Source organism: Rhamphochromis sp. 'chilingali', assembly GCF_963969265.1.
Source record: "Rhamphochromis sp. 'chilingali' genome assembly, chromosome: 6".
Classification (NCBI taxonomy): domain Eukaryota; kingdom Metazoa; phylum Chordata; class Actinopteri; order Cichliformes; family Cichlidae; genus Rhamphochromis; species Rhamphochromis sp. 'chilingali'.
This window is the reverse complement of record NC_137933.1, coordinates 32,715,757-32,729,239: the sequence shown is the minus strand read 5'-3', so window position 1 is coordinate 32,729,239 and position 13,483 is coordinate 32,715,757. Positions and strand designations below refer to the sequence as shown.

At 36.4% G+C, this 13,483-nt stretch overlaps 1 protein-coding gene across 2 annotated transcripts; it reads right to left on the bottom strand.

Annotated features, from left to right (window-relative positions):
* Positions 1-165: 165 nt before the first annotated feature.
* On the bottom strand, positions 166-7,484 carry dpep2 (dipeptidase 2). 2 transcript variants are annotated; one of them, XM_080885536.1, is made up of 11 exons: positions 7,369-7,473; positions 6,760-6,943; positions 6,539-6,665; positions 6,299-6,428; positions 4,805-4,955; positions 4,268-4,337; positions 3,443-3,619; positions 2,357-2,441; positions 2,205-2,280; positions 1,061-1,196; positions 166-951 (listed from the first exon to the last, which is right to left on the bottom strand). In XM_080885536.1, the coding sequence occupies exons 2-11, from the start codon at positions 6,924-6,926 to the stop codon at positions 748-750; spliced, it is 1,323 nt and encodes a 440-aa protein (XP_080741662.1). In that variant the 5' UTR covers positions 6,927-6,943; positions 7,369-7,473; the 3' UTR covers positions 166-747. The 2 variants fall into 2 exon arrangements, with proteins under 2 accessions (XP_080741662.1, XP_080741663.1); XM_080885537.1 differs by having other exon boundaries at positions 167-951; positions 6,760-6,907; positions 7,369-7,484.
* Between the last annotated feature and the right edge of the window lie 5,999 nt (positions 7,485-13,483).

Sequence of the window (13,483 nt, the reverse complement as noted above, 5' to 3'; positions counted from 1 at the left end):
TTTTTTTTGGTTACTGTATTTCTGGCACAGTCCACTACTTCAATAGGAACTTTAATAGAGTCGTATTTTATTTCATTCATAACTGTAGGTTTTTAAGAAGCAATAAAACTACCAAGTCAAATCCTATGATTACACGAAGATCAACATCACCACCTCAAGTGAGCACACCAAAGCAGATATTTATCAAATTTATTGCCATTGGGTTGTGAGCAACAAGGCTACATGAATGACGTAAAACCATAATATTGTCTTGTGCTATGAGAGTAAATAGAACAAATATTTGCTTTGAAACTGATATTCTGTACAACTTTGTTAAAGTGCTTGAAGCATTATAAACTTAAGTAGACAACCTCAGCTTCTAAGCTGTTTCCTAGTCAATCCTAGATACAAAGTATAATCTCTAAAGTTATATTTATCAAGTTTATCATTCTATTATATTTTGTAATCTTCTATGGACATCATGAAAAAAATGTTCTGCCAACTAAATAACAAAATAAATAGTGAATTAAAAAAAAAAAAAAGATAAAACCAAGAGGTCTCTTTCAGACATCTTCTGAATTTTTAATTAATCGATTAACGTATGTACAGGAGTTTGCATTTTAATTATAGCAAAAATGAGGTTAGACATTAAAGTCATTAAATTCCTCCTAATCTCCACTGATGTGCAGCACTGTGACACTCCTTTCTGTGTACTCCTTTCTATACAACTTCAAAAGAATGATACGGCTGAACTGAGATTGTTAATATTCATTCAATCAAAAATATTCTGGAAAGCACCAGAACTGTGGCAAGGATTAACAGACCAGGTAATCCACCTTCTGCTCCAGAGGACTGATCTGAGGGCAGGCTTCTTGGGTCTGGACGTCTAAGGACTAGCCTGCATGGGTTGTGTGCCTCTTCAAATGGAATCTGGACCTCACTTGGTAGATTTGAACTCAACTGATCACGGACCTTGGTGAAAATAAAGGAAGGAAATAAGAGTATGCCAACATATAAAATACTTAAACTCATGAATCTTTCACCATCTATTCTCGTTATATAAATGTATTCTCTCGCTCACCCTCTCAACCTGTTCAAACACACGCAAGAAGTTACGTCGAAGGACACCAGCCAGCTCATTCTCAGTCCAGTTTCTTCTCAGCAGTTCCTGGATTAGGGCTGGGTATTTTGAGACATCCTCTAACCCATGAGGGAAGCTTTTAACCAAAATGAAAACAAAATTACTCTCAAATTATTGTTTTTAGGCGAACCATTGTAGAAACAGATCCCTCATTCTGAAAATTATGGTGTTGCTAAATACATTTAGTTTCATACCTTTGACACGTGGAATTACAAAAGTAAACACAGAAACATGATTTGTTTTATTCTCAGTTCTAATAAGATTTTGGGCTGAAGAATTCTGCAAGAAGAGCCTTGGCATCGACTCTCCAAGTCAATGGGTCAGGAAGAATTTTAACCTTTATTAAATTCCTTTATTTAAAGTTTGCTGTAACAGGCTGGAACAAAAGCTCCAAAAGGCAATGAAGAAATTTGGTCACTGTTAAAGACATGGGGTATGATTCATGGCATTTTTATATTAATTGCAGTATTCAATAATGAGCTTTGTTTTCTTTTTTCTTTTGTTTCATCACAAAACTACCTGATACTGATTGTTTAAGACAATTCCGTTTAAGAGGACTTTGCGCACTTTGCACCCAGCAGCACAACAGAGTCACTGCATCCTCTCACTGTAGGGGTTAAAAGTTCTGATTCTGATTTTCCTTAAATTTGTCACCCCTCTGTATGCATAGCAATAACCTAATATCCACCATCTTGCAGAAAATCTACCGCAGCATAGCAGCCTCCATTTATGCCTATTAGAGGTATAAAGTTATTGATTTTTAACCCACTTCAGTCTGTTGACAACTGGACAGCTAAATTGCTGATATGACAAGCAAACAAAAACCACACAATTGATTTGGCTCAACAACGGCCTTTGAAATAATCTGTCTGGAGAGTGCCTCAGACAAGCGTGTTGCCTATTAGTATTAGCTTTGTTTTGTCTCAAAAGCTTTTCATTCATCATGACTATAGAATATAAAGAAGATTTAAGGTAACTTGCATGGATTTTCTGTTTGCAACATTTACCACAACAATTACAAACAAACAGTTACCTCTTTAGCTAATAATTTGTGTTATCTGGTTATTGCAAATTGATTTCTTACCTTGTAGCACCTTCATAATCCCCTCCAATTCCTATTGATTCAGCTCCAATCAATTTCTTAATGTAATCAAAATGGTCTGTAAAAATAGTGGAATAATGTATAAACTGAGATATAAGAAATACAAACACATCCATTCCAGATGGACAGCTCACCAGCCACATGAGAGATGTTAGCCTCATCTATGCAGGAAACAAATGTGTTGTGGAGATTCACCATGATCAACCCTTGGTTCTTTTTCTGAAACAAAAACACACAGGGCCATTACCAGGCGTGGAGAAAAGGGTTAAATGCCACCAAACAGACTAAAATAATCTATGCATGTGTACACTCTACAGAAAAGTTATTGTTTAATCATTTCATTTGCATATAGTGTAAATTATTATGTCTGGCATATCGAGATGCCACTCAGATCCCAAAAAGAAAAACAATAAGACTAGAAGTCAAGAGGGTTTTAGAACTGTTTTATCTAGTTCTTCCTGTTCAAATGATGATTTACTGAGCTTATGTGTATGAGTAATCACACAGAAAAAAAAAACACGTGGAAATATCAAATTCGTGGCTATGATAAAATGTAAGTATTGATACTATTTATTTTTCAACTTGATTAATAAATAGAAGAAAAGAATATTCTCAGTTTAAAAATAAAGAGCCTGAAATTACCCCGACACTGTTGACAGTAGGCTTACACACAGCTTGAATTCTTGATCATCAGCCTGTCATTAACCACTATAAGCATTTTTTTTTTAAAGTAGAGGGAGGAAAATGACTATCATTGTTAGGGTAAACAATCTGATATTCTCATTAATAGGTCCTCACTATAGTACTTTTATTTCATCCTGTGAGATCACGTTCTGGTTCCTGTCTGTGTATGCAAGTAAAGGGGAAATGGCAAGAGCTAAAGATGGCTGAGGAAATCATGGAGAACACAGAACGACATAAAGACAGAAGAAATGCATTAAGTTGATTGTGCAAATAAAGCCTTAGGATTGAAATCAATAACTCTTAGTGGGTGAAAACTGAATAATTTCTAATGGTGGAAATCTGTTCATAAATGTTTTATGCTGTTGATACACAAAAAGCCTAACCATTACAAAAATTGTCTGACAGTTTTTCTTCTTTAGATATACACATAAAGAGACACAATTAAAATGAGCCAGTCATCGATGTGACTGATCAGACAGTTGTTTAATCAAGCGGTTAAGAAGGCAAGCAATTACTTTTAAGGTTGTATTTCTCACCAGTTCAAGTAGCAGATTGTCAGGAACATTGCGGCTGTGGTTACATATGGAGTAGGAAGAGGAATGGCTAAAAATAACCGGAGCCTTAGAGTGACTCAGAACAGCAAAGGATGTGTTCCACGAGGTGTGGGAGAGGTCCACTATCATTCCGAGTCTGTTCATCTCCTCGACTACGACCTCAAAAACACAATTAAGAACATTTTGGTGGCATCAGGAAGGAAGTCATTTATTCAGAGGAGAGGATGTTGTTACATGTAAACTATTAGAAAACACTCATGCAGATAACAATCAAGAGTGTCCCTGCACTTTGCTGTTGAGACGGAGATCTGAATGGGAAAGGAGTAATAAAGATGTTTTCTATGTTTAAATAAGCTGCCTATAATATATTACCATATTCCAGTAATACACAAGGAGTTATTAAATGAGAAAAGTCCAGTTTGGGTTAACAGAGATTCTCTTTCCACAGCTTCCTATCAGGAGAAGATTTAGTATGCACAGTATTCCCAAATTCTAATAGTAATGAGGTTCATTTTATTCAGAAGGTTCTCAAGTTGCAATAACTATACAATCTCTATTAATGCAAACATAACAACAACAATAATGCATAGTAGTTTTATAATAGTTATAATAGTTACTTAGTTAATACAGTTTTATGTCAACAACTGAATTTCTCTTATTTCTTCAATACAGTATGGAAGGACTGATATGTTTTATGCTTTCTGAAAAAGGGTCAGGCAAAACTGGCATGCACGCTGACATACTACTCTGTGGAATGTGAGATAATGAAATACAGCTGTGGCTAATGTTACTGAAACTCAGAATTACCTTCCCAAAGGATGTCAGGCTGTTATTCTCCCTCTTATATACAGGGTAAAAAGTTGAGGATGATTCAGCCCTGCATAGAAACAATATATGTATTTTAATGTCACAAGTGCTGCAAATTATTCTTCTCCTGTTTGTAATTACTTAAAATTACTTTGGGTATCTGAAGGGAACTGCTTCAGATACCCACAGCTATAGTCAATGTGAGATATCTGAGAGAGGACATATATAGGTTAATTTGCATAAAAGAAAAGGATGTCGAGGTGAAAATGTAAATATGTTTCACCTTTCTATCTTTCCTATTCTATAAACAAATACTTCTTAGATTAAATGTAGCTCAGTAGTTCCTGCTTTAAAGTTGCTATGTAGCAATAGACCATTACAGAGCCAATGCTACGTATTTGATAAAATAGAAATTCTATTCAAAACCCAATTTATTGCTTAAATGATCATTTAAGAAAAGATCGAGATATGACTTTTTAAATACAAAGTACTAGATATACTGTAAAATATATGCTGTATAAAGTCTTTTCCTATTACCAGGGTGTATTACAAGAATGCGTGAGACCCATGGAGCGGACTCCAAGCTGGTAAAACATCCGCAGGGCAGGAAGGCTGCTGTCAATAGAGTGGCCTCCTTCGATACTTATTAAACAGGCTATCTTACCCTTGTCCTTAGAATCTTTTAGCTCTGCAATGACAGGCCCACATACAAAGCACATAAACACATAATTGGACATCATTACCTTCAGTTATCAGTTCTACTTTTCATCTGGTTACAGAAATGCAAGCTAACGTAACCATCATATTTTAGAAAAACAAACAAACAAACAAGATACATTTCAAAACAGTAATCTAGTAACCTAAAAACATTAAGGAAATGACCTCTAGTTTCAAAATTTCTTGAGAAAGTAGTTAGTAGGAAGTTCTTATCTGATTTATTCCAATCTGGCTTTAGAAAAACATCACATTACAGAAATCACTTTATGACATTTTAATGAGTGTGGACCCTGGAAATTTTACAGTTCATATTACCTCATCCTTCTCTTCAACAGACTCAGAAATGAGCTTGGGTTAGGTGGAACTGCACCCAAATAGTTCTAATCCAATCAAACAGAGTATTTAGAATCACTGTGGTTAATTTTAGCTCATCGAGTTTCTCCCATGACTCAGTCCAAGGGCCTATTTTGTTTAGTTTACATTTGTTACCACTTGGCTATGTAATTTGTAATTATACACAAGCATCTGACCATTGTTATGTCAATGGCTGCCAGTTAGAATGAGTCATTTAATCCTGGAGAACACAAAAATCTAGACTTCATTCATTCCTATTTTACTGGCATTAAGGATGGGATAAAATTAAAGTTCTTGTTCTTCTTATTGGTCCTGATGATTATTCTTATAGTCGCCCTGCTGACCTTGAACAATGACTCACTGACCTAAAATCATCTGCTGGAGGTTTAGGGGAGTATTTCTGATCAACAACTTAATTTCAAACAGCATATCAAAAGTCCAGACTAGTCTTGTGTTGTGAAATATTTGTTGCATAACTCAGACCAGTACTTATGAATAATATAACGGCATACCTTATATCTGCACCCTCATTTCCCCCTGATTAGATTACTGCAACTCACTGTTTACATGCCTAAAAGTTTGGAGGAGTGAACCATCTATAAAACACAGCAGCAGTACTACTCACCAACACTTGGTGAGATGAACATGCCATTCCAGTCCTTGCAGATTTACACTAGCTTCACTACAGAGTTCAATTTAAGATTTCCACTGATTACTTTTAAATCACTTCACAGTGAAGCTGCACTTTCTATTTTAGAAGTCCTAACGTCTAATAGATCAGAGAATCGATTACTTCTACATGTTCCACAGTCCAAGCTTAAAACCAAGGGGTTTTCATGCATTTTGAATAGTTTTTAAACCAATGTTTTGTGTAAATACTGCGAAACACCTTATAACTTTGGTTTAGAAATGTGCCATAGAAATATAGTTAATTATTATTATTAAGAAAGTATACAATACCCTGGACAGATGTGACCAGTTCAAACTCCTGGTACTCAGTGCACATACGTCTCACCACATCTATTTGTTCCAGAGTAAGCCTCACAGCATCCTTCTGCTGAGCACCACACAGTACGTAGACAGCAAACATCTGATACAACATATCACAGAACATTAGACACATTTTACTAACCAATAAATCTCAGATGTAGATGGATTTTTTTCCAGATTGCGCTGTGAACACTTGTGAAATTGCAATACCTGTGTCTGCACATGCCCTGCTTTGAAACGGGATATGTCTGTGGATACTTTGGAGAGGTTACGAAGGTCAACTTGGCTTAGGTAGTTGTTGTGACGAATCCTCAACTGGAGAGCGAGGTCATTGTGACTGACAGAGAGATGGGATAGTGGGTGATACAAAATTGAGGGACATTTTAATTTATGATAATTTATGTATCTTGTATGTATGAAGCACACTTTACCCATCAATCAGTGGATATGTGGACATCAATTCATCTACGTCAGAGCATCCACATATTTTGGCACACAGAGAGAAAACCACCAGAGCTTCGATAAACTGCATCCAGAAGCTGTGTGAAGCATGTTTTTCACTTTTCCAAGAAGGCATATCTGAACACAGAACACGCATCAACGCGTTACAGTTATCTGATAAGGCAAAGAAGAATAACATGTGAATGATCAACACGTGCACACAAAGAATATTTTGGATCTGTAATTTATTTTGAAAGGATCACAGCGCAGCTTGGATTGTTACAGAAATATTATAGCGGCACTTTTAAATATCGTCGCAATAAACCTCCTGCTTTTTATCGAATGTATGAGTTCTGGAATACATTAAACTGCAACTCCGATAAATATAATAAGTATTTTGGGATCGTCTGTTTTTTTTTTTTTTAAATTGAAACTTAAGTCCACATTAAAATAGCATATAAAAACAACGTACCATTTAAGCGTGCTTGAAAGTGGAATAATGAAAAAGGTAATTGCTCGGGATAATTAGTGCATGCTCATAATGAACCATTTGTAACTATAGACAGCGCGGAACAGCAAAATTTAAACAATATACTTACCAGCCAGGTCGCTGAAAAATGAGCCGTATGGCCACTTTGTTTAGCAACTGTGCACACACTGTACCAACTTTCCAGCTCTCCGCCCCACACAAACGTAGAGCAAACCTTTACAAAACTGGAGAGCTGCCTGTGTGGTGCATTCATGTGCTATCGGAAAATTGCTAATTCATATAAATTATTTATCGCTTGATGTTGTAGAAGAACTGCATTTTGCAGGACCGGGTTCTACAAGGACCTTAATCATGCTTTTCTTCGTTCTGTCGCTTCTCTTTTGACTTATAGCAGCTTCCAAATTTGGTAGTGGTAAAGCCTGCTATCAACGGGTAAGCAAAACAAACAAATAAATGAAGATGTGAGGGAAAAACTACAAAAACTGTATTTCACATTTTTTACGTATTCTATACTGTTGTATCTGTAGGTTCCATAACTAGTATGTGGCGTTTTAAGTATACATTTATTTGCTAAACTGCGTCGCCTTATTTGGAAATACAAATTGACGACTGCGAATTGAAAGCATGATAAAACCTGAACATTTGAAGTTGCCATCTGCTGGCCAGATAGTAAATCACATTGTTAATGACCCATGTGTTTGATTTGGCAAAGAATTTACGTTGGTTGGAGAGGGTAGTCGACTTTTTGACCAGATTGTTTAACACTATCCAGGTCAGTAAGAAACTTAAGGAAGGCAAAAGAAGTGTACCGTGTATGTGCAGAGCTGTAGTAACCACAGAGGGATAAAGTTGAATTAAGCTGCATTAAGAAGAGAGGTGACAATTAGCGAACAGTTTAGTTTCATGCCGAGAGACTGCCAGTTGCGATGATTGCTTTGAGGGTGTTGATGGAGAAGTATTGAGAAGGTCAGAAGGAGCTGCAGTGTGTATTTTGAGGATGTGACGAAACAGATCATAGAGTGCCAAGAAACTAACGTGAGGGTGGTGCAAGACATGCATGAGGACAGCGAGACAGTGGTGAGGTGTGCGATAGGAGACTGATGGATTACAACGGGGATCGGCTCTGAATCCGTTGTTCTTTGCAATGATGATAAGTAGGATGACAGATGATGATGCTGTCAGGCAGGAGTCTCTGTGGACTATGATGTTTGATCACAACATTGTGATCTGTAGTGACATTAGGTAGCAGATGAAAGAGAACCTGGAGAGGTGGAGGTATACTCTTTAGAAAAGAAGAAAACAGTCAGTACAAGTAAAGCAACATACCACGTGTGCAAATGAAAGGGGAACAGGTGTAACAGTGAAGATGCAAAGTGTAGAGATAGTGAATGTGGACAAGTTTAAATAGCCAAAGCGATGGACAGTACACATGAGTGATGAAGAAGAGAGTGCACACAGGTTGGAGCAGGTGAGTATCAGGGGTGAAAGGAATAGCACATAGTGAGGCCTGCTGTTATGTATGGATTGGAGATGGTGGAACTGAAGAAAAGAGTTGGAGGTTTGGAAAAGTTGAAGTTTAGGTTTTTGCCGGGGGTGACCAGGACGGACAGAATTAGAAATTAGTTTATCAGATGGACAACTCAGGCTGTTTAAGATGGTTTGAACACGTGCAGAGGAGGGATAGCAGATATACTGGACTGGAATATGTAGATGTCAGGCAAGAGGAAATGAGGAAGATCGCAGAGAAGATTCGTGGATATAGTGAAAGAGGACATGCAGACAGAGGAGGATGCTAGAGATGGGATGAGATGGAGACAAATGTGCTAAACCCTAATGGAAGCAGCCAGAAGAAGATCTGTTGTTGAGACAAGCCTGTTGCTAGGAGAGGGGAAAAGAACAAAAACCTGACCCCATGGTCACCATCGAGTTTAGCTAAGTTACGGCAGTAGTGGTTAAAAGTTACATCGTTTCTGATCAGCTGACAAAATATTTTAGTAAGTGAATTTAAAAGATTTGTTAAAAAAAGGGGGGGGGGGGGGTTTGGTGGTAAATAAAACTAAAAGTACTTCATTTGGTGACAAGAGGATATTAGTAACAGGCCTATTTCATAACAGACATCCTCACAATTGTAGAAGGAAAATGACAGCATCTTTAATCACATTACCTGTGGTGAGTGAGGCATCATCAAGACTGAAAACTAAAACTTAAAACACCAAGACTGAAATGAGTCTTGGTGTTTTAAATAAAAATAATAAAATAATTCATTTTATTATTTGGGACTACAGATGCTCACATTTTCTACTGTGGCTTGTGATTTGTAAATTTGTAAGAAGTTTCAGGCTTTGCAGTGTTACGACAACTGATACCAAATTGTGCTTTCAGGAAGCTGGATGATTTTTCACGCTCACAGAGAGACAGTGACTATTTGCAACACAAATTTGCAGTTTTGCATTAAAGCACCACCACAAAAACTCAAAGTAAGAACCCATTTATATAAAACAGTAATCATATGTTTACTATTAATACAATAATGAGGGTCCTGGGATGATATTCAGGGCCTGAACCGATTGTAGAAATTTGGCTCTTTACTTTTGAGAGGAAAACTCATTTTAGAGTAGTCTAGTGGAGAAATTGTGATACATTTTCAGTTTACTTTTTTTGCGTTAACTTGGTTTACTCTGGAGATATGACACCTCTTCCTGTTTTGTACCAGTGGTGTGCATACTTTGTGTGCTACTGATACAGAGCTATGTAGATTGTGAGTTATGTGGTGCAAGTATGTGTCACACACAGATAAATAGATAATGCTTGACATTTAATCTGTTTCTATGCAGTTGTTTTATTAAAATTGTAATTTCTGAATTAGTTCAACCATAAATGAAAACACTAAAGTTGCTCAAATTTGTGCAGTTGCAGTGAACTTACGACCTAAACTCAGTGGATGGCCTACTCTTCTTCAGATTTGAATAAGAAGATATCCAGGGGAAATTTCTGTTTTGCTTTCATTATTATTATTACTATTATTATTGTTATTTTTTTATTCCTTCTCTAATTTAACATATCCAAACATATATCTAATTGAAAAGCTCTCTGAGCTCTGCTTCATTATTGTTAACAGGCACCAGAATAAGGAAAAGGAAGGCGATAACACAATGTGTGTGTGTGTGTGTGTGTGCGTGCGTGCGTGCGCGTGCGTGCGTGTGTGTGCGTGTGTGTGTGCGTGCGTGTGTGTGTGTGCGTGCGTGCGTGTGTGTGTGCGTGCGTGTGTGTGTGTGTGTGTGTGCGTGTGTGTGTGTGTGTGTGTGAAAACTTCCATTATAATATCACTGAAACATGAAAAAACACTGGCTGCTTTTTCTACATTTAGTGAAAATTATAATGAAGCTGTTTTGGCTACATTTCATTTTCTGTAAGGTACAATGTCTCCTTTTGAAACTGTTCTACATACATGTACTTACACTTTTCTGTATTAAATGTCTGATTACTGAAGAAAGAAAAAGTAAAAACAGCCTGATCATCAAAACCAGCTGGCTGGGGACCATCAAACATTTGTGCCCAGGTCTGTCTACATGGTATGTTTTCATCTGTAAACATGAAAGCTCAATTTGTGCTTAGGAGTCTTTGTCTTGATGCTTTAGGCATGTGTGCAAGACATCACTTTTTAAAACTATGGGCTGTTTACCAATTTATATACAAATTATGATTTAAAAATAATAATAAAAATTAACAATAATAATAATAATTATTATTATTATTATATTTTGTAAGTTTATCTATTTATGCTAAAAAACACTGCATAATGTACAGTTACCATACAATCTGAACCTCACCATAAAAGGTGAAGTTCAGATTACAAGCCCTGCTTTGTAATGCTTTTTTACTTGGAATGTGCTTGCACTTAATGAACCTGAGTTGAATTGTGCAAATGTGAATTAGTCTGGTGTTGATGGGGAGCATCAGGGCACCACAAATGAATTTCAATTAATTTCAGTGGGAACATGCAAAGCCTGATTTTGTGGTCCACCCACTGATATTTGGCCTTGTAGTCTGTAATGAGTAGAGTGATTCGGCTCTGATTGGAGCACCCCACTGTTGCAATGGAGTAATCACAACCGTGTTGATATTACTCTACCAATCCTCCCACTGCGCAGAGTGGACCCCCAGCTGACACTGTTTGAATTCAAATAACCAAATCATTTAGTCATATTGTCAACCTTGCTGTGGAATGTGATTGGCAAAATAACTGATGAAATCCTGTTAAAACCTTATAGTGTGTGTTCACAGTTTGATGACGGAGCTTAAGCCAAATCCTTTTAATTAGCATGCGGATTCCTGCATGTGTTTTATTTTATGACATTGAAAGCATGAGTGCAAGGGTTGGGCTACATTTAGGTTAGTCATGTCAGAAAATAGATTTTCTGAATAATTATACTCATCTTCTGTGGAGATGGAGTCACGGAAAAACATTTTGATCTTGAGGGAAAAAATGTATAGTGACAAAATGACAGTTATGTGTCATTTTTATATTTATATATCTCTGATCACCACAAATATATGTTGTGAACCCTCTTTTGCTATTGATTTCTCACATTTCTGAAAGGCAATTCTGTGTGTCAAATGCAATCTTTTAAAAAAAAAGCTTCTGAAAGTCATGTAACAAGGTGATCACTCTTTTAATTTATGTAGCAATGTATTGAAAATCATTATTGAGGCATTTGTTTTATTCCTGCATTATTCATTTGACTGGTTAGACTTGAGTTTTATAGCAGACATGTTAAATGTTTTTCTGGGTTGTGGTTCACTTTAATTCAATTTATGTTTATTTATATAGATCCAAATTACAACAACAGTTGCTTCATAGTGTTTTATACAGTAAGGTAAAGGCCCTACTGTAATGTGGAGAAAATTCATTAACGTCAATAATCAAATTATTTCCTATGAGAAAGACTTTACAAAGGTAGGAAAGAAGAATCCTTAGGCTGCCCTCCCTGAACCATTCTCTTGGAATAACAGCCATCTGCCATGATGAGTTGAGGGGTGATAAGAGCAGTTTCCATCAATTCCAAAGAAAAAATAAACGAAATAAAACAGAAACATACAAAACAAAGAATACTAACTAAAATTGTGTGAAATGCAACGTAGTATGTACTCAGTAAGCTGTGCAGTCACTGTAATATCATGTCATGTTGTGATATTAGAAATCAATGGCAGTGCAAGTTAAATTGGTGTCAAACAGAGATTCCAACAACCAAAATATTTTCAGCCCAACACAGAGGAAAAAAGCCATCTAAGGATTTGTGTTGAATTCCATTATTCCTCTGTGAATTAAAAAAAAAAAAGATGTTGAAAAAGACACCGTAGCAGTCTAATTATACTACATTTTCACTTTATTTTGTGCCCGCATTATCCTGGTCTTTTCTTTTTCCTTTTTGGTCTTTTAAGAAAACTTCTTCTTTTCTCACACAGGAAATCATGATTTAGTTTCACAGTTAAATGCAGCCAGACAGTGCTAAGAATTATGAATTGTATGTTTTCATCTCTACACATAGGCAGTATTTTTGAGCAGTTCATTCGCAATATTAACTGCAGTCCTGCATCTTCAACAGATTGCACATGTGCACAGTTGAGATCAAAAGGTGAAGCCTGGAAAAATTTAAAGGGTCTTACTGTTTCCAGCTTACCATTAGGGTTTATTTCCTTCTTCTATCTTCTTCTGAGCATTACTGGAAAAGTACAAAGCTAATGTTGTTTGTTTTTTCCCCCTGCACTCTCAGAAATAGAGGTACGAGAGAAGAACATTTTTGTACCTATAGGTACATTTTTTTAAAATGTTCCCTTAAAAGTACAATACTGGTCTTTAAAAGTCCAGAAATGCCCCTTTAAAGGTACAATTTGAAATAAAGTACAAATCTGTACCATTTTGACCTGTACTGCAGTGACAGTGGCAGAATGTGGTAATGGGTCAGCATGGGAAAATCTGGATGGGCCTGGTTAATTGTAAAATTCATATGAGATGTGAGTGTGCTCATAAAAGCTACATGTTATAATCAAATCTGTTGGTCCTCTCCTCTCTACGTAAATTATCCTATGATGCAAAGAATATCTGTAACCTACCTTTGTGTAAGTTATGTTAAATTATATTAAAAAACACACACACACACAATGACATGCAGGCACAACCAAATGATGTTAAAAAAAACTGGTCCATTTCCATTTTATTAAGT

What these genes read in the sequence shown, in the direction of transcription:
- dpep2 (XM_080885536.1), bottom strand. Translation starts at nt 6,926, where the DNA reads ATGCGTGTTCTGTGTTCAGATATGCCTTCTTGGAAAAGTGAAAAACAT. An exon ending in CAGGGCATGTGCAGACACAG is followed by an intron (nt 6,429 to 6,538) that starts GTATTGCAATTT and finishes ATGTTGTATCAG; the next exon opens with ATGTTTGCTGTCTACGTACT. An exon ending in CATTCTTGTAATACACCCTG is followed by an intron (nt 4,338 to 4,804) that starts GTAATAGGAAAA and finishes GTTTCTATGCAG; the next exon opens with GGCTGAATCATCCTCAACTT.